This window comes from Aplysia californica, unplaced genomic scaffold, assembly GCF_000002075.1.
Source record: "Aplysia californica isolate F4 #8 unplaced genomic scaffold, AplCal3.0 scaffold00618, whole genome shotgun sequence".
In the NCBI taxonomy this organism is placed as follows: Eukaryota; Metazoa; Mollusca; class Gastropoda; order Aplysiida; family Aplysiidae; genus Aplysia; species Aplysia californica.
Window position 1 is genome coordinate 241,444 of NW_004797888.1, and position 21,501 is coordinate 262,944.

The 21,501-nt window shown below is 41.0% G+C and overlaps 2 protein-coding genes across 2 annotated transcripts in view; one reads left to right on the top strand and one right to left on the bottom strand.

Annotated features, from left to right (window-relative positions):
* Window positions 1–1,120, top strand: part of LOC101851671 (PHD finger protein 24) — a gene marked incomplete in the record, with an annotated part of 7,512 nt that extends 6,392 nt beyond the window's left edge. Inside the window, 1 exon segment of the mRNA XM_035972224.1 lies at window positions 281–1,120. Within this exon segment, the coding sequence (XP_035828117.1) occupies window positions 281–398 (118 nt within the window).
* Window positions 1,121–3,270: 2,150 nt separating this feature from the next.
* On the bottom strand, window positions 3,271–19,374 carry LOC101849082 (reticulocalbin-2). Its single transcript, XM_005107642.2, has 6 exons — window positions 18,929–19,374; window positions 13,774–13,921; window positions 12,058–12,202; window positions 10,576–10,744; window positions 9,102–9,294; window positions 3,271–4,980 (listed from the first exon to the last, which is right to left on the bottom strand). The coding sequence occupies exons 1-6, from the start codon at window positions 18,944–18,946 to the stop codon at window positions 4,700–4,702; spliced, it is 954 nt and encodes a 317-aa protein (XP_005107699.1). The 5' UTR covers window positions 18,947–19,374; the 3' UTR covers window positions 3,271–4,699.
* Between the last annotated feature and the right edge of the window lie 2,127 nt (window positions 19,375–21,501).

Below are 21,501 nucleotides of genomic sequence, written 5' to 3' on the forward strand. Positions count from 1 at the left end.
CACACACACACACACACACACACATAATCACGCAAACACACAAACGAACACACATACAAACATGCACACACACACACATACACACACACACACACACACACACACATTATTAGAATAGGTGAAGGGTGCTTTTCGCCTCTATGACATCACAATATTCACAGCGACCCAAATACGGCCCGACAAAGAGCGAACATCCTTCATGTGCGTACTATATAGGTTAAGTAAGTTCCGAATGGACGTTTGCCCTGATCTGACTGACCGATGACCTCTGTTCCCTCAGGTCAGTGCGGTGGCCGGAGTTCCTGGCTGACCAGTCCCTGTACATCATCAGCACCAGGCCCAACGTCAGTGCCCGGCACATAGAGTCAGTGCTGAAAGACGCCTGCCATGCAGACTGACGATGACACATCCACAGACACACACAGAGGTTGACCAAATGCCCATTTCGGATATGGATAGACATGTGATCGATGTGGTTCATTACCGTACGTAGAATGAATGGATGAATTAATATATGGGTAGATGAATAGGAATGGGAATATTGTTCGATGAAAATATTTGTTGGATGGATGACAGACTGAATAGGTGTAATTGTGAAGGGGTGCAAGGATGGATGAAAGGATGGAATATGGAAGCATAGACAACTGATTGCATGGGTATGGTTGTGAATTGATGGACAGAGGAATGAGCCAATTGATAGTTTTGACCGCAGTCTGAAGAAAGGGCGAAGTCACATGAGAATTATATAAATCACTGCGTCTCTTCGTCTCGGTTTCTTGTACATGTATTCCTAAGTTTGCCATTTGCTCAGTTGGCATCATGCTGGGTTATAACACCAATGACCCTGGTTCGATCTCTAATGGGAAAACTAGCTGTGTTGGGAGTTTTCAAGAGTCTCCACTTACTTGCCTCATTGAGAGGACCTGCCTCTGTGATATAATTTACTGGGTGATCCAAAAAGAATGTACAACTTTTTTTCTGAATATCCTGCACAAAAATTGTTCTAGGATGATGTAATTTGGAACAGACATAGTTCTCCCAAAAGGTATTCATTTGACATAGAATCCACGAAGAAGAAGCTTATTTTGAAAACGGAATTGGCCTAAAGAAAAAAGCACCCAATAACGCAAAGTCCACCAATTTTTAAAAAAAATCTTGTAAAGGAAGTCGTGGAAAGATTGGTTGACTTTTTTCTTGATCTATATTTTCTCTTTGACATTTAATTTTCCATCCCTGTGACTTTTAAACAATATTTAATTTCTTTCAAAAGAGGTTTTTTTAAAACTAACCATTTCACTCTGAAATTCCTAGAAGCGGAGCTCTACATGCCCTCCTTTAGACTCGGCACATTTTTAACGCTTCGTTCGAAATGTTCAATGGCGCCCAAACACAAGGACCTGCTAAACTATGAGTGTTTAAAAGCCACATACACTGTCCATATTCAGTATGAAATGGCTTCTAGAGACCAAAAGGAGTGGGGCCAATAGACAGCATTTTGGGGGTAAACGCATCCCGCAGGGTGAAAATGGGCTTTTTGCACTAAACCAAATGTCATCGAGGAAATGATCTCGCTTTTCAAGACAATCGAGGAATCATGAACACATTTGATTACCATGCTCTGATTCATGTCATCTCGGCACAGCGAAGATGGAAATGGTACAGTCGTAGGTTTGGATATGCCATTAGAATGCAGACTATTGAGGTGTAAAAAGGTCCTAGTTGCTGATCGTCTATCGACAGACGTCTCATGGGACTCTGCTACTTAAATCTGCACCCTGGTGACGTTTATAGAGCTGTGCATGGTGCGTGTTCGACCTGAAGTGGTCGTTTTAAAGTAAATTTATAGTTCTGATTCACAATAGATTAGATCTAAACTGACGGAACTTCTCTACTCATGAGGGCACCTAAAGCATTCTCTCCATGCCGTGCGCAGAACTTACGAAATGTCAAGGTTGGTGAGTTAGTGTTCAATTCACTACAAAAAGCTCTCTGCTCTTTACTAAACGTAACCATGGAAAAATAATATCTGCAGACTTCTGTTCAGTTGTTAAACTGCTGTAGCTTGCAATATGGCACGATTGTTGCAAGTTTTAGTGGTAGGCCTAATGCGAACTGTGCGTCATGCTATAAAAATGACGACAAGGTTGCAAAAAGTTTGGGTTTTTTAATGCGCCATATAGAGCAAACCCATTTAATGGACTTGTCTAAAATGAATATCAGACAAATTCCTTTTGGTTTCCAAATGTTATGTTCAAATCTGAAACGCAAAACTTCAGTATGGAGGAAGATATTTAAAAAACAAGTTGTACAGTTTGGTTGGGTTTTTTTTATCACCCTTCCTTAGTGGTCTGTTTTAGTTTGTTTGAGTGAAGAGAAGCACATCGTAGCAATAGCAGTCATTTAGTGCAGGGGACAAAAGCAAGACAGGCATGGACAATGGAAAGACCAGATATGTGGGGCATGGTGACAAAATGAGTTATTTCTCGCTATCCATAAATTGATAAATTGGCTAAAAATCGACTCTAGGGCCAAATTCGTAGATTTTCTATTGATACCATGCTCTTAAACTATAACATTCCTTTTATTATTTCATTCTTACAAATTGTAAAAACTTCACCTATAAGTGCGATGTATCTATTTGCATCAGGCTTGAAGCCGAGAAGCAACTCATTTTGTCAGCACGCTTCACATATAATCTTAATGAGCTGAAAAGGGCTTAAAATCAACTCAAACCTGTCTTCTTTTTCTTTTCTTTGCCCTATTTTGGCTTGGGTTGAGGGTTTTTTTGTTTGTTAGTTGTTGGGGTTTTTTTTGGGGGGGGTGGGGTGTTTTGGTGGGGGGGGGGGGTAGCGGAGACTGCAGACCACCCTGTGAGCTGGTGCGAATCAAGTCCATCAAGTTGTGAAGATTAGTCCGATTGTAGTTGTCATATCTTTAAAAAAAAACTTTTCTGCCTCAATAAATTAAATATTCGGGTACAGCTCAGATTTGTTTCATGCCTTTCTTCATCCAGCTGCAGAACTCAGTTTAGTTATTGTAAAATGTTCCCTGCAGACCTTTGTGCTTCCTTCAACAAGATTTGTTATAGTTATGTTAGAAGGGAACACATCTCTCTCTCTCTCTCTCTCTCTCTCTCTCTCTCTCTCCCTCTCTCTCTCTCTCTCTCTCTCTCTCTCTCTTTCTCTCTCTCTCTTTCTCTCACTCTCTCTCTCTGTATAATATTTGTAACAAAAAACAATAAGCTCACAAAGCAAGGAAAGAGGAGTCCAACATTGAACGATCTGGCACTTTATTGAGTCACTCCGCAGTATGACTGGTGTTGGATGAACTAGGAAAGTGGTAGCAGTCGTCTGCCCCACTCACCTGTCTACAATTAGAATGAGTATCATGCAAAAAAATCATAAGGACAGTGTAAAGATGCTGAAATACAAAAGTAGTGAAACGAATTATTCAAAACTTTAGATATGGATGGCAGCCATGAAAAGACTTGAACCATTCAACAGCTTGGGACTTGTTCAAAGTACAATGACAATTGGACTTCACGTGGAGAAGAGAGAAAAATACACTGACACTGACACACAAACACACACACAACATGAGGTTTTGTACATGATCCATTGTGTCCCAACTCGCATACTTGAACTTCAACTTTGACATCTCGAGATAAAATAAGTACAGTAACTAATGAGCACCAGAAACAGTTGACCGATGACTTTGAAGATAAGGGGTTGAAACCACCTGCCCCTCAAAGTGAGGGTGACCATGTAGCCATAGAGCGACACTAGAATAGAGCAGAGAGACAGTCGCGACAAGATCAGCCACGCAGTGGTGAGTAGTACAAATGAAGTCTCAAAGTCCGCTACAATTAAGTATTGAGATGAACAGCACCACTACTGAAAAAAAACTCCTCTGTACCGTGTGAACACTAATAATGTCTTCAAAGACAGCAGCACCAAGGCCCACATGAACAAAAGAATATCCAAACAAGAGAGGGTCTGCCAAACTGTGTAATGACTAGTGAGGGCATTTAACTTTTTCCTGAACACACAGAAACAGACCCCCCTCCCCTCATCCTCTACCAACTAGACACAACAGCACACAGAACTTAGCCTACATCTTGCACCACATTTACTGTAGGCTACAGCTAGCAAACCTGTTGCAGACCAGGGCGAGTTTAATCTCAACAACTCCGTAGTAATTGCTGTATGCTCTTTGTCCCACCACATTCCGTAACCATTCCAATCTGCTCATGTCTCGACCATCTCTACAGTGCTGGTGCAATTTTTCTCTTATTTCAGTATTTCATTCTGCAAGTGAGACAGCTCTGAAAAAAAAATTTACCCTGAAGGACTCTACAAAGCTCACACTGGAAGTGTCAGAGGACACACATTGCAAATATGTTGAAGAACATTGGAAGATTTACGGTCAACAAATGTACATACTTATAACTTCTCTTTCACCCTCTTGTGTGTTGTGTCTTAAAACATAATAACCAGCAATTTTCCTTCACTGACATCAACACTCAGAAATACAGGGAGGCATTCAGACATTCTGCCAGCCCAAATACAACTCCATTCTCGCAAAAATAGAAACACTCACACTTCCCTGGAATTCTCAATTGCACAAAACGCCAAGTTGCAATTTGTTCTATCTTCAATATATCTGTATCATACGTGGAAATGTCTACCAGCGTAAGGGACTACAACTCGTCTTTGACGTAGTGTAATGTTCTGCCGTAGTCTGTGGCTGAGCTAGCGAGGAATTCTTCTTCCTTACTGACGATCTCATCAATGGTGAGCTGCTTGTCTCCGTCCTCATCACATGACTCCAACAGATGCTCTGCCTCCTCAACGGCGACTTCATTGTTGTCCGGCAGAGCCCATGGACGCACTTCCTCTCTGGACAGTTTGCCGTCCTTGTCCTTGTCCAGGTCCTCGAAGTTGGTCACTTCCACCAGACGGGACTCCTCATCCACCTCATCTGTACAACGAACAAGACACACCATCATTAGCACACACGACACGTCACTAGCACACCCACAAGACACACCACTTGCACAAACAAAATGTCATAAGCATAAACATGGCACAACACCATAAGTGTATGACACAACATCAGTAGCACATAAACAAGATAAAGCATCATTAGCACACCCAAGATACAACATTGTTAACACAAAAAAGAGGAAAACATCATTAGCACACACAAGGTAAACCTCAGCACGACACGGGTTCTGTACAGCAAGAGAACATGTGCCAATCACAAATTAGCATCATCTGAAGAGAGGGGGGAGACAGAAAGTAAACTTGGGAAAGACTAGAGTCCTTTACAGGAAGAATGTAAATGGGGGGTGGAGGGGGGGAGTTGAAGATTAAACTTTGGAAAGGGTAAAGTGCTTTATAGCCGTGCAGTCTCGTCATTGAGAAGAATAGGACTGACGTGGTGCTAGCGTGTCGTACGAGGCGACTAAATGGCGAACCAGGTAGTGACTCCTGAAACAGAGTCATCCTGCCTCCAGGTCGGGGGTTGAGTCACGAGGCTAACAACCTCTCTCGTAAAAAGAACCTGTTACATAAACACATACAAGCAAAAACCATTATCTCTGCTTGGCTGATCGTGGATCTTCTCCAAATGGAGAGTTTATGATGCAAGGCAGTGAAAGCCGAAAGGAAGCAGCTGGGCAGAAGCCTCCACCATCATCCAAGTCCAAGTCTCTTCGGATCGGCTCGTCGAACGTTAGGACCCTTTACGAGGCTGGAAAAACTGCACAAGTTCTCCAAGAAATGCACCGATACCAACTACACATACTGGGAATCAGCGAGACCCACTTGAACCAGTCTGGACAGAAGCGAATGAAAGAGGGGGAGCTCTTCGTTTATTCAGGAAATGACAGTGATGGACCACACAGGGAAGGAGTAGGGATGATCATATCAAAAACAGCTCAAAAGACATTCAGGGGCTGGGAAGCACATGGTCCCAGGATCATCATGGCCTCATTTGGAACTAAGAAAGAACTCAAGGTAAGAGATGGTATGAAGAAGGTCATTAACATGAACATCATACAAGTGTATGCTCCAACCAATGATGCAGAAGCGAAGAATAAAGATGACTTCTACAACCGCCTGCAGAACGTCATCGACAAACTTCCAGGTAAGGACATCAACATTGTCATGGGAGATCTAAATGCAAAGGTAGGTTCGGACAATAGTCACAATGAGGAAATCATGGGCAGACACGGATTAGGAGAGGCAATTGACAATGGAGAAAGGTTCCAAAACTTCTGTACATTCAACAACTTGGTCATTGGAGGTACCATCTTCCCCCACAAAAGGATTCACAAGGCCACTTGGGTCTCCCCGGACGGAGCAACGGAAAACCAGACTGACCACTTTTGCATCTCCCGAAAGTTTAGACGCGTTCACTGGAGGACATCCGAGTCTTACGAGGAGCAGAGGTCGCATCAGACCATCATTTGATCCTTGGAAAGATGAAACTAAAACTGAGAAGATATGCACAAGTCGCCGCTGGAAATCGTCTAAAGTATGAAGTGAGCCTTCTGAAAGACCCAGTAAAGAAGAATGAGTTCAAGTTGGAACTGAAGAACAGATTTCAAGCCCTTCAAGATCTGGATGAATGTGAAGTCAACGAACACTGGGATAAGTTAAGAGAGGCAGTAAATGCGACTTGCCAGAGCACCCTAGGACCCAAAGACAACACCAGGAATGAATAGATTTCACAGGACTCTCTAGACAAAGTCAAAAGAAGAAGAGAGCTGAAGGCCCAAGTCAACAACAGCCATACCCGAACTGAGAAACTCGCTGCACAACAAGAGTACACTGAAGTAAACCGGGAGGTAAAGAATTCCATCAAGAAGGATAAGAATACCTACCTGAATGGCCTGGCCAAAAAGGCAGAGAAAGCAGCAACAGACGGGCACTTGAGGATTGTACACCAGACTACAAGAACTCTTTCAGGTAGGTTCAGCAAGCCCACTCTACCAGTGAAAGACAAAGAAGGAAAGACTATCTTCAACCCAGAGGGGCAACTTAACCGATGGAGAGAACACTTTGATCAACTACTGAACAGACCACCTCCAGAAAACCAAACAGAAATTCTTCCAGCCAGAAATGACCTCCCAATAAACACGGAACCACCTTCAAGAGAGGAAATTGCAGCCGCTATAAAAACACTGAAGTCCCACAAGGCAGCTGGTCCCGACCATATACCACCGGAAGCCCTTAATGCAGAGAAAGATAGGTTTGTGGAAATTCTCTATGCTCTGTTTGAAAAGTTTGGCAAAAGGAGGAAATACCATCAGACTGGAAGGAAGGCCACCTAATCAAGCTGCCAAAGAAAGGAGACCTCAGCAACTGTAACAACTACAGAGGCATTACACTCCTTTCCATACCTGGGAAAGTCTTCAACAGGATACTCCTGGAGAGAATCAAGCTGGCAACAGATGAGAAGCTTCAAGGAAACCAGGCAGGGTTCTGCAAAAACCGATCATGTGTGGACCAGATCGCTACTCTACGTATCATTGTTGAGCAATCGCTTGAATGGAATTCACTACTCGTGGTCAACTTCATTGACTATGAAAAGGCGTTTAACAGCGTGGACAGGGAAACTCTGTGGAAACTCATGCGGCATTTTGGAATACCTGAGAAAATCGTCAAGCTTGTGAAGGCCACCTATGATGGAACAAGCTGCCAAGTCTTCCACGAAGGACAACTCTCAGAACCATTCCGGGTACAGACAGGAGTGCGACAAGGATGCTTGCTCTCACCTTTTCTCTTCATACTGGCAATTGACTGGGTCATGAAAGAAGCCACCAGAGGCAAACGTAATGGAATACCGTGGATCCCTTGGCAGCAGCTGGACGACTTGGACTTTGCCGATGACCTTGCACTGCTCTCTCACACACATGCTCAGATGCAAGAAAAGACCAAGGAACTCAACAGCCTATCAAGGAGTGTTGGCCTACGTATACATCCAGGCAAGTCAAAAGTAGTGAAGTTAGGAAAAGTTTCAAACCTTGCTGTGACAGTGGAAGACACTCCCCTGGAAGAAGTGGACTCCTTTACCTACCTTGGAAGTGTCATCGATGGTAAAGGTGGAACCAAGGCAGATGTTAAAGCAAGAACTGCCAAGGCAAGGTCAGCCTTCAAGCAATTATCAAAAGTCTGGAAAGCAAGCAACATCTCACTGCGCACCAAGATTCGACTTTTTAACTCCAACGTCAAGTCTGTGCTCCTCTACAGCTGCGAAACTTGGAAGACAATGAAGACAGTACTGAATAAGGTCCAGACTTTCATCAACAGATGTATGAGGAGTATTCTAAGAATTAAGTGGCAGGATAGAATAAGAAATGAAGAGCTGTGGGAAAGGACAGGACAAAAGGATATAGAAGTAGAAATAGGCCTAAGAAAGTGGCGATGGATGGGACACACCTTAAGAAAGCCCAGCGGAAACATCACAAGGCAGTCACTGCAGTGGAACCCTCAAGGAGCATGAGGCAGGGGTAGGCCACGGGAAACATGGAGGAGATGCGTGGAAAGGGACATGAGAGAAATGAAGCTCACTTGGAACGAGCTTGGAAGGATGGCTCAGGACAGAGATAAAAGGAAGGAGCTTGTATGTGACCTATACCCTGCCAGGGGTGAAAGGCATTGATTGATGAAAGTGCTTTATAGGAAGAGACCTAGCTGTACCATCTTTTCCAACTTATGATTATCAAACTCAATCCAAGCTTTGGCTCTGTAGAGCCCACCCACCATGAAGGAACTCCACAGTCTCTTCAGAAGACTTTAATAGGGCACTGACAACACAACAAAAACATAAAGGGTTAGGAGTGTAATTGTTAGCAAAACACTCCCTGCTTCAGGCTGTTCTGGTAAACTGGTACAGTGCTGATAGAGGAATTCAAATCCATCGCATATACAGATCTCAACACTCACCCTGAACCCCCTGACTCTCACCTGGCGACCCTTGACCCCACGATACTTGCTCTGTGACCCCATGACACTCACCCAGCCACACTCGTTGGTCACCTGGCCCCGCCAAACTCCTTCCACCGCCCGACATATGCTCTCTGAAAGACTCACCACCAATGAACTCCTCCATGGAAACGGAGCCGTCACCATCCTTGTCCATTTCCTTCATGGTCCTCTCAATCTCCACTTCGAACATGTGGGGGTAGTCGTATGGCTGGAAGTACGCCAGGAACTCGTTTTCGTCTAAAGAGCCATCTTGGTTCAAATCCGCAGCAGCAAAACGTTTCTTGTCATCTGCAACCAACTACAAATCAAACCAAAACGTCAGATTCGACGAAGTGAAAAACATGACTGACTAAAAGAGATGGGGATGTGAACTGGACGGTAAATGTACCAGTCCGTCAAGAGGAAAAAGATGAATTGTATTTAAGAATTTGAATTACAAGATACTAAAAACAATTTCTATTGGTCAAATCTTTATGATTTCTTTCCGCACGATTGGGAATCATCAGCTAAGGCAATAAAAGAATGGGGGGGAAAATTTGAAAAATAAAGGGCTAGCGTGTCAAGAAATGTACATCAACAATATAAAACAATAGCTAGATACTGATCTTAAGCCCAGTCTCCAATTGGGAAGGGAAAACAAGGTCAGCAACCCAATCAGGAAAAACGAACCCACTACATACCCATTGACAATCACTTCAAAGCAGCAACCAGTTCCGAAGGACATAGGGCCTCCCACAGATGAGGAAAGGAGAAGGGAGAAGGGAGGGTCTAGTGACACCAAGAGGACAAAGCTGAAAGTTGACCAGTCAAATGAGGAGCCTTTTGTCAACCAGGACAAGCAACATATCTGGCATTTGGAATATATGAGTCAGATGCCAAGGAATACGACAAAAACTTTAAAATATCTGGAAAAAGAAGGGAGTCAAAAGGCAAAAGAGCCAGATAGAAAGAGATGCTACTGACATATATAGATTTTGAGTTAACAATGAGCTAGAGAAAAAACAATTGTATTTTAATAGAACAGTACTCCCGCATAGTTATATTTTCCTTATCAAAAAATTCAAAAAATTACTGGAGTCCCGGGGGGGGGGGGGGTGGAAAGGGATCCCATACCAGTGGTCTACAAAACAGCAATTCTTTCAATCTTTTTGTTGTCCATTTCATCGCCTACTAGTCAATCTTACCATCTGTTCACTTACAACATGACTGGCCCACACAGGATGAACCGGCCATCCTTCCTATCAATGTCTTTCAACATGTAAGTGTATGGAATCTTACATCAGTTCTGTAACCTCAACAGTCTGAAGCAAGGAGCCTTTTGGTAATAATTCACTCTGTTAACCCTTGGTGGGTTTTTTTTTAACTTTAAGCTTACGTTCATTTGGTAGAACTTTTGGTTCCCTGAGCATCTGAGTTCAAAGGGGCCGTACACACGCATGCACCCCTGCACACACGCATACACACATTCCCCCCACGCGCACACGCACACACACACACACACACACACAACACACAAGTATATTGAGAGAGAAAAACAGTAGACACTGTGGTACCCAACAAGGCAAGAACTTAGACACACCTGCAGAACATCGGTATCCTTTTCCTCCTCATCAGCATTCTCCATCTCACTCAGCTCCTCCTCTGTGACGCTGAACTGCTTGTTGAGAATTTCACTGAATGTCAGCTTGCCATCACCATCCTCATCTTCGTTGTTCCAGCGCTCCATGGCTTCCTCGTGATCCAGAAGACTGGAACAAAACAAACATAGCTACATCACACATGTCTTGTTAACAATTCTCTTCCATTTCTTTTTCTCAGCAATAGACACAGATTTTCACTCTCCTTCTCTGTCTGTCTGTCTCTCCTTCCCGCCCTCCCTCTCTGTTTCAATATCCACCATTCACACTGCTATTCATCCAGTACATTCACCCAAGCCAGTGATTCTCAGTTACTTGTGTCTCTGCCTTTTCACATGTAGTGGAAGCAGCTCATGGTATTATCTCTTATATAATTCATTTTATTCATCCCTCCTACTGCCCACCACATCTACCCACCCTATGTGTTTGCAGATTTTGCAAGGATGGCAGCCAAAACATTATTGTAAGCCTTAGGCCTAACCCTGCATTACAACATGAGCAACGATACAATGTCATATGACCATTCATTACGAGTGCTTCGAATTTCAAATATGGCAAGGGGAGCTCATTGTGCCTGCCTACTGTTAAATTTTTGCAAGGCCATCTGCTGCACTTCAATATTCCAGAGTCATTGACCCTTGAACTGTTTATGGTGCAGTTAGTGAACGTGGAGGAATAACAGGCAATATTCTAAGAGACGTGATTTATAACTTTTGTTGGCTTCACTTATCACTCATACTCATAACTTTGTGACAGGCGGAGAAAAACGAGAGGAAAATCCATTATCCATAAAATTTGCAAGGCATTTAAATGGCTCAGCCACTCCTCCAACAGCTGTAAATAGCGAAAAAATCGTGAACACTGAGTAGTAGAGTAGAAGAGTTGAATGGGCAGAGAATATGATTGGCTATGGTTCAGATGTCGTGTTGCCTGCACATTACTTCTTCATCCTTCTTTTCTCGTTAAGATTGAATGAAGTGCCTCGTGACTCAACACTAAGAAAATATGACGCACATGTGTCCAATGGGCAACTGATCCCCAATGATGCTCAACTGGGGAGGTCGTCAGGTCACTAACTGAAAACAATAAAGATGAACTAATACCAGACAAATTGTGCCATTAGTGAAGTATTAAGAATTTTAAAACAATAAAAATTGAAGTAAGGGTACCACGTTATCCAAATGACCTTGACATTCACCAGAAGCAAATATACAGTAAGTAACTAATGATGGTGGCATTGGCATGAGTGTGTATTCGTAAACATTATTTTACAATTTCCAAGGCCTGAACTGGAAATATCGGTAACTGAATTTGACTGAGGACTTCTGTGTAGATTTATTTAAGGACAAATTTTTTTTTAACCCTGCTGAGGTAAAACTACTCTAGTTAAACATGTACTATTCCCAGAAGAGCGAGACACCCACCGGAAAGACTGAAGGATCCATTCTTTGAGTTCGTCCAATTCAATGATGTCGTTGTCATTGGCATCATGTGACTTGGCCAAGTTCTTGAGTCTTTGTGTTCTTACATCTTCATCCAATTCAGCCAATTCTTCAAGGTCATGAGATCCTGTTGAAACAGACAGTCAGGACAACTTTATCCACAGCTCAAATACTATATCAACAATGGTCACACAAACAACTAAAGAACTCACAGAGTCACTGCAAGACTCCACATGGACGTATATTTTTAAAAACTATAAACATAACAATCTTGTTCTTACAGGAAAACTTTTTCACTGAGCCTGAACACTGAAAAATGTTAAGAATTCTGATAGAAAAAGAAAGATTCCCTGAGGAAAAGACAGATGCCAGACCAAACCAAAGAAATGTTTTGTGAAACAAAGTCTGAAAGCCTATACTATACCTTTTTTATTTTTTACCTTCTTAAGTCAACAGTTAATCACAATCAATAGAAATGGAAAACATGTAAAATTTGTGTCAAAACAAAAAGATAAACAATTCCACTGAATTCCAAAGAAATTTAAGAGAATTGAGTGATGATTTGTCACCCTAAACTTGTGCCCAAGTGAACATCCCAGTGTTGAAAACAACAACATGGGTTTCTTATCCAGATGCCATCTCCATCTTTAGTTTAGTTTTTGTAAGAGTTTTACGGCACTTGGAACACAAATAGGTCATATATGTGCCAAAGATTAGAGCTGTTACAAGAGAGTAACATACAGAGAAAAGGAAGAGGAGACATAAGGATGATAGATGTTTGACTGGAAAGAAGGCAAAGACCACACCAGTGACTTCGCACTTAAGCCATAAAGCAAAAACTCAAGATTAAACCACGGAAAGTCAACACATAACCTAAATTACAATTAACTGAAATATTCTTGGACAAATGTTCTAGCCTACTACCAACCTGAAACAACAATTATGCAAACTAGCTTCCGATAGCCACTTAAGTACCCCGTGAAAACTTATGTTTAAGCATGCCAGCTAAAGCTCAACACACCACAGCTAGCTCCCTTCACAGCCATAGACTAATTTGGTGACCCACCAGCCCATGAACAAAGGCACATACCCATTGGCCCATTTACCAAAGTACAGTCTCACACACTCATGTACAAATGAAAACACCAACATTCCCATAAAAACAAATATACCTGCACACATGCATGTACAAATGTACATGATATACAGACACACCTATGTACCAATGTACATACTAATACAGCCGTGAACAAACATACATATCTACACATCCATGTAAGTACACATACCAATACACCCATGTACAAAATGTTATTTTACTTATTCACCCTTGTACAAATGTGCCAGCCCTCAAACCCTTGTAACAAAGGTGCCAAACCTTTCTGTGCACATGTACTAGTCCACATAGGAAACAGCTGTATATTTGAAACTACATGTACATGTTATTTGGAGAGGAACTACTGCAAAGCCATTACAAAATAATAAGCAATATTTTGACTGCTGCTTCTGTTATCTCACTCCTAAAAAAATAAAACTTCTTCTTTCCACTTGAATGTCTTCTTCAATCAAATGAACCATCAGGACAAATAACTAAGGGCGCTTACAACCGTCTGTGTGACTCTGTCTGTAATGAAAAACAACATTATAGCCTTGACATTTCTATTTTTTTTAAAAGAGTACAGCAATCTAGAGACTGACCCAGCAGAGCTTCCTGATCAAACACTGGGTTGTGAATGCCTCCCTTGGCGTGATGAGTCTTTGTTCCCATGCCGCCATGCTCAGGTCTCTCCACCTCGCCGAGACACACAGGCAAAATGCACAGCACAGCCACCGTGAACAGGCATAACTGTTGGTGGGGGGAAAAAAAAGATACAAACTTTTAGCAAAGCTCAGATTACTTAAAAGCTAAAGTGAATGACTGAGAGCAATCCCGATCACAGAAAATGATCATGGCATTCCTTCTAGAAACAAAATCTACTTACAGGCCATATTCCTCTTAAATGTTCACACTCCATTCTGGCACTTCAAAAAATAAATGTTATTGAATTCATCCACTTTCGATTTAACTACAGTACAGCCACCTATATATATATATATATATTATGCCCACCTGTACAAACAGCCACTTTCTATCCTTGTATCTTATTTTTCTTTATATAATAGCACTGCGTAGAACAATAAGCTATCCAACGAGGCCACAGACACTGTATTTTATCAAAGCCTCACAAAACTCTCATCGCCCTATGCTTTGTCATAAATATTATATTGTCAAATATAGCATTATATTGCCATGTAGTATCATATTGCCATAAATATCATATTGGCGCCTAATGCTGTGGACAAGCCATCATGATCCATTCAGTTATCATTATTGTTAGTCCCTCCAATGAATGAACCGATCATGTTGTGTAGGATCCAACCACAGTTTACCCAAGTTGACCTGTTGGTAACAATTAATTTTCAGCTACTGGTGAGGGAGGCAATTGATCCATCGTAGTCTATAAGCCCACTCAAAACTGAACTAGAGTCATGCATCCTCTAGTAGGGAGGGACCTCAGAAGGAAATGGCTTGTTTTCCTCATTTTGATCAGTCCTGCCTCGGACGGCCACTTTTCTCCTCAACAATGGGTGGTCGTCTTACACAAGTTCTACTGTATATATCGTAAATGTTACACTACATCAACATAAAATCGTAGTTAATGTAGAATTTAGGAAATGCACAATGGCAAAAACTAAAATGTTAACTGTGGTTTGTCGCTATTAATACACACATAATTAGCATGTTATCTCAGCTCTATGAGGGCGGTATTTTTGTTATTACCCTCCAAGCTATGGCAAGTCAGGATGACAATGGCTACAAGTCACCATGAAAAGAGGGGACAACCACCACACTGAGACAAGAAGGATTCATAAAGCCACACAACAGCCCCAGTGAACCATGAGCCGTTGTGACATTTAAACCATGAGAAACACGGCAGAAATACATCACATTATTCAGCAAGTCAACAAAAAGCCTCAGACCAAAGCAAGTAAACTTACACTTCTTTGTACCAATGTGTAGCCATCAAAGAATGAGAAAGTCTGAAGACGAAAAAAATCCAAGCAACCAGGGAGACTGTTTCTGTGTCTTCTTTTACCAAGTAACATGCACAATAACTTGCTTTTCATCAATCAGAAGACTGGTAAACGCTATGACCTAATTGAGACTTATAATAATAGTGCAATTGAAACTCTGTGAGTCCTTGCACCCTATGCAGAATAAAGACCAGTCATCTGTAACAGCTTACAGCAAATCATTGCTTCTTCATACACATGATATATATATCTCTTACTTAGATATGAGGCCACTACACTTCCACTGATGTTCAAAAAAGCCTGCCTGTCTTTTTTTTCACACATTTTACAGTTATATTGCAGAAACATGACAGAAAGGTTATGGTGGATATCGCAAGAAAAATGAGTAACTACGTTTGGACCTGCTCTACAAGGTCAGTAAAACACACTGAATTACACTCATTTTTCTTACAGTAATGATATTATATATTATAGATAGCCTGCATAATTGTATTCCTTTTTTTACTCTCTATTTTACAGTGTAAACTGAAACCATTGAATCTACTTTCACCATCACATATTAAAAGTTCAGCTATTGAATAGATGTGCTGAGCGAGGTAGTAAAAGCTCGAACTCACAATAGTAGGCTAATTACAAAACATAGCAAGTACCTATCTTATAACAGCTAGAAGCCTATCATTCCAGGCTGTAAAGGTATTTTTTAATAAGTATGTGTGTCACGGCGCAGCGGAATCTGGCGCTCATCAATTTTGGGGCATATGGAGTTGTTCATATATATATAATATTAAAGATTTGCCACTTTAGGTGAAAAAAATACCCACCTATCTCGAATAGAAATTGAGAATATTTGCAATTGAAGGAGGGGAAATTGTCTGGTTTCAGAGGTAAAATGAACGAGAGAATGACTGCCAAAGTTTGGTGATTTTCATAGCTCAAGAGTCCTTGGAAACTGCAAATTTACATTTTCTGTGCTTTTAATCAACATTTTTCCGTAGAAATCCACACATAAATTGCTTTTACATGGACATAAAAGGTGTTGAACTAAAAAACATATAAATATATCCAATGAAAATTGTAAAACTGGCGAAAAAAAATGCAGATTTCTTCCATTTCATTATTTTGACAAGCGCCTGATTAAAATTGATGTCACCATGATGCATTGCAAAAAGGAAGAGGCTAAGCGTACTTACTGACGGCTAGACTAATTACTAATGAGACTTGTACAATAATAATAATAATAATAGATAGCATTTGTATAGCGCAAATCCCCGCTCAACAGCAGGCTCTATGCGCTTTACACTATATTATTACCCCAGCAGACCATAGAACACTCCGAAACATTCTCAGCTTCCCGGGAAGCATACAGTGCAAGCAGCTGATTAAGCGCTCTTTTCAAACACTAAAATACTGACAAGATCTTTCGCTGTCTATAGCCGGGTACCCATTCCCACCTGGGTGAAGTGAGGAAAATTCTTGTAAAGTGCCTTTCCCAAGGACACAACAGGTTTCGGTCAATAGGGCCTAACCTATGTACAGCTAAACAAGCAGGCTACCCATACTTAAGTACGGCTAGATGGCTAAGCTAGCCGTAAAGGCGGCTAGACTGGCAGGCTAGCCGTACTTAATAATGATGACGGAATTGTAATTAAAATTATAGGTTTTTCCGGGTTTCTTTATAGTAGAGGGTTTTACGGCGCTCGCAACTGCATAAGGTCATATGAGCACCAAAAATTATAGTTTGCAAAACCTAAAGTATTTGTATTTCAGACGAAACTAAAAGGTGCCTACTGACATGCAAGTACTTTTTAAATAAATAATTACTAGACCGAATGAGACCTGCGTACTCAACAGGTTTCGGTCAAAAGTACAGCTAGACACTTCGTAGAAAAAAAGCAATGCATGTTCATGCTTTAAGAACTTTGAAATAATCTACTAGATCTATTTCAATATTCTGATCTTTTCATCTCTCAGTTAGAAAAAGTCAGAGCAAAAACATAGTCCTGCACAGTAATCACATGTTAAACTGGAGTTTAAACATCCAAAGAAGTCTGGACTCAGGACTGGTTAAAACTTGTAAGTAGCCTAGCGGTAAAGGTAATATCCTGAGTATAGTATAGGCTTAGAGATATTGATTAATTGTATATTATAGATTGATTAAGAGCTAGATTTCTAGATGGCAGCAGCTATTCAGACTCGAGTCTGAATAGCCTCCCATGGCTATTCGGACTCGAGTCTGAATAGCCTCCTATGGCTTTTCGGACTCAAACTCCAATGCCTGTACCGGATGTCTGAAGCGGTCAGGCAATTCGACTTTAAATTGGCCTTCGTCGGTTTCTACGATATGGCCTAAATTTTTTACACAAATCAAGAAAAGTATAAGTGACGTCCAAAGTGAACAACAGTTTGCAAAATCTGAAATACTACACAACAAAGGTAAACAGGGAAACGGCAATCTTGAGCTCAAAGCAGTGGGGGGGAAAAAAAATTATTGTAACACCTCTAATCTTCTGGCGCTCATATGACCTTATGCAGTTGCGAGCACCGTAAAACCTCTACTTAAACTAAACTAAAATCAAATTTTCAGAACAACAAAGGATTATAAACTATGAGGTATTCTAAACCCGTTTTCTTTGACGAGAAACACAATATCATGGATAAATTGAAAGTCCAGTCACAAATTAAGAAGAGAAAAGTCAAACCCTTTCAAAAGGGAACAAAAGTCAGTCACTAAAAGTAACATGCATTTAAGTTTGAGTTTGAGTCCGAATAGCCAGAGCAGCTATTCAGACTCGAGTCCGAATAGTCACTTCGTTTCTAGAAACCTCAACCGCATGCATACATGAAGAATTACTCACTATAGTGTGGTCAGAAATTCGTGGTGCAAGTTATCCTCAAATACCTTTTGAACGATTGAACCAATGTCACCCATACTTTGCACAGCAGTTTGTATCAATTTGTAACTTAATCATATTTTTCCACAACAATTGGGGATAGATTAAAAAACTTTTGTTCTTTAATTTATACTACAAATATCTCCTTCACGCGGAAAATGAAATTGTTCACAGCACTTCCCGCTTCTCACACACATTTTGCATGTATTAATACTTCAAAAATCTACGTCACAGCTCACCATTGATACTTTTTAATAGCAAAACTGGTGACAAGAAATTAATTTTAGGCCTCGTTAATTTTATTGCAAACACTTCTTTGCATTAAAAGTTCCCAAAACATGCCTTCAATAAAGATACTCTCGCAATTGGAAAAAAAATGACAGACTTCCTTAAAAAAAGCGATATATTGCCCTAGCTGTAGACCTTTTAAAATCAGTAAAAACAACTCATCGGGATTAAATTTATTAAGTAGTATAGAGCTAACAGGTGTTTACAAAAATATTCATCTGTTAAGACAAATTGATACAAGTCACTGTGCAAAAGCTGGAGAGTTTATTTTCGATAGTTGAGGAGATATATTTGACAATAAGTCGTGCCACGAATTTTTGACCGAGGCCTGTCCTAGCTCTGGAATCCTGGACAACCAACTTAGTTTCACGCTTCTTAATCTAGATCAAGGCCTTGAATAATTATTAGATCTCGATTAGATCTAGATCTAGATCTAGAAATCTAGACCTTCTAATAGATAGGCTACTTTTTTATTATTAAAAAAAACTTATTTAACTGGGTATAGATCTAGATCTAGATCTAGATCTAGAATCTAGAATCTAGATCTCTAGAGCCTAACAAACGGTTCTTGGACTTGAGAAAAGTAAAAGTAAGCTTACCTTGTTTCTGAATTCCATTTTTTGTTTTTGCTCGGCAAACTTGATCTTGTTCGAAAAAGGTCTAAAACCAAAGTTATGCTGGAAGTTCTTAGAGTCAGCGCTGTTGTTACCGCTACTCAACCCTCAATGCACAGTGACTGATCCTCAAGAGTATCACACTCTTTATCTATACTGGAGCGTAGCAGCTCAACTGAATTGACCGAATCACTCGATCGACTACGTGGCAGAACGCACCCCAGCCAAGGGAATTAATCAATATTTCTTCAATTTGATAACACTTCACGCAAGCATCTACACGTGGAATAACCGTTGCCAGTATCGCCAAAATCAGCTAATCTATAACGCAATCAGACTCTTGACATGGCCCTCTGAACTGTCCGTTGTGTAGAGAGAGGAGGGGAGGAGCAGAGATCGCCGCTACCAACCCGGAAACACTAGACCTAGATAAGAAAATAGTGCACCCGACAACCGATTCGCTTTCTCCACAAACAGTCGTGCTTTTCTTCATTCTCACATTTGTTTGGTCGTTACAGTAATCAATAGCATTAGGCCTATGAGCTGACCGTTGGTGGAGGACATTTCCAAGCTGTTTCTTATCGCGCGTGCTTAAGCTTGGCCTAAATGGATTTTTGTCGACAAATTGATATTAGTCTACTCAACTTTTTCCGTCCGCTTAAACTATGAAATGTGGTGATGGGTTATTGCCTTGGGTATAACCAAACTGTAGGCCTTTGCATTGCTACTAAGTGTGCGGTTTAAGAAAAAGATATTATTGTTACTTCCGTTGCTACTTGTGTTGTTGTTGTTGTTGTTGTTGTTGTTGTTGTTGTTGTTAATGATGGATAAACCGAAGCAGGTTGAATGGCCACAAACAAATTTTTACGAAGGAACAGACTAAATTAACGTCTGACACCACGGGTCTCTTCTCGAAAACTTTGCAGAGCTCTGAAAAACAGATTGCACCAGTTTCAACTACAGTGTGCTGGTGATCTTTGACGGACCCCCCCCCCCCCTTTTTTTTTCCAACCCCCGCCCCGCCCTCACAAAAAGTTGTTGCTGTGATTATTTATATTGTTGTCCTTGTTGTTTCGCCCACAGTTAGTACAGGGCGAAAGGTTGAACTTAGAACTTATTTTATCGTGTTATAAATATTATTGAAATACCCAAGTCTGCTCCGTGTTTTCTTTGTTATTATGGTGCTTCCAATGATGATGATGATGATGATGATGATGATGATGCTCTCGTTGGCGACGGTGGGGATGCAGAGAAAGGTGATGTGCTGTCGTTTATGCTATTTGTTGTCGTTGTTGTTTTTGTTGTTAACTTGTGTTTGTGTTGTTGTCACTGCCATGCTTGTTGTTATATTATATTGTAATACTAAAATTATTGGCCTATATATATATTAATTTGCTGTGAAATACATCTAGGCCTACTATTGATAGGCCTACATCTAGGCCTACTTTTGTCATTTTTTTATGTTACTGTATATAGGTACTATACCATGCTGACTGTCGGTTTGGTTGGCTTTTTAGTGGTTTTTGTAGTTGTTGTTTGTTGTTGTTTTTTGTGCTTGTTGTTTTGTTGTTGTTGTTGTTGTTGTTGTTGCTGCTGCTGCTGTTAGCTTTGGTTTTGACATTTTAGAAGGCGGCGGGGGAGGTCCTTCAAGGAGCACAAATATATGCTAGTTGAAACCGCAATTTGTTTTTCAGAGCTCTGCAAATTTTACGAGAAGAGACCCTTTGGCGCTCACACGTTAGGTCTGTTTCTTCGTTAAAAGATTTGTTTGTGCCCATTCATTCAACCATTTCTGTCTATCCAGTCTCGTTCGTTGCGTGCGTGAGTGTGTGTGAAGAATATTATATTCGCCAAAGCATATCGAAAGCCTTCAAAACACGATTGTACCCCTTACTCAAGTCTTAGCTAGGTATCAACGAATAATTATTGTAACTTCTAAAGGAAAAATGATCAGCTATCGAACCGAGCGACTGGCTTTCGCTGATCCTTCTAAGAATGTGCCCAAGTGGGAGCATGCGTCTTTTGTCTGTGGAGACGTGAACAACCAAAAAACCATGCAGCTGTTGCCTTGCTGGAGAAAGCTGCTCTTTGTCCAGCCAGTGGTAGGAACTAAAGATTTAGGATGAGGGCTCGTGTGATGGTAGATTGGATAGCACAGGTAGATGTGGTGGTAGGAAATGAATTCTCTCTCTCTCTCTCTCTCTCTCTCTCTCTCTCTCTCTCTCTCTCTCTCTCTCTATCTATCTATCTATATCTCTCTGTCTCGCTCAGTTCCTCTCTCGACGAACTCAGGCCTATTTACAGGATTAATTTGGTGCTCTGATAATAAACTTTCTGTTGACAGCTATTGCGCGCGACCCTGTGTAGATTCTTGGTTCTCCTGAAAGCAAGAGACCTGACATGACATGACACAAACACCCAGGCACAATCTTACAAAACTGTAAGCCTAAAAGAATTAGCCAAATCATAATTACTAGCGACCTAATATCCACTCAAAACGCCAAAGAATCAATTCAAGAGAAGAAAAATATCCCCCCCCCCCTAAACAAAAAGAAAAT

Bases quoted from the DNA above. Each gene is read 5' to 3' on its own strand.
- LOC101849082 (XM_005107642.2), bottom strand. The intron at 12,203-13,773 runs GTCAGTCTCTAG...CTGTTTCAACAG, and splicing joins TGATCAGGAAGCTCTGCTGG to GATCTCATGACCTTGAAGAA. The intron at 10,745-12,057 runs GTGGGTGTCTCG...GTTTTGTTCCAG, and splicing joins TGGATCCTTCAGTCTTTCCG to TCTTCTGGATCACGAGGAAG.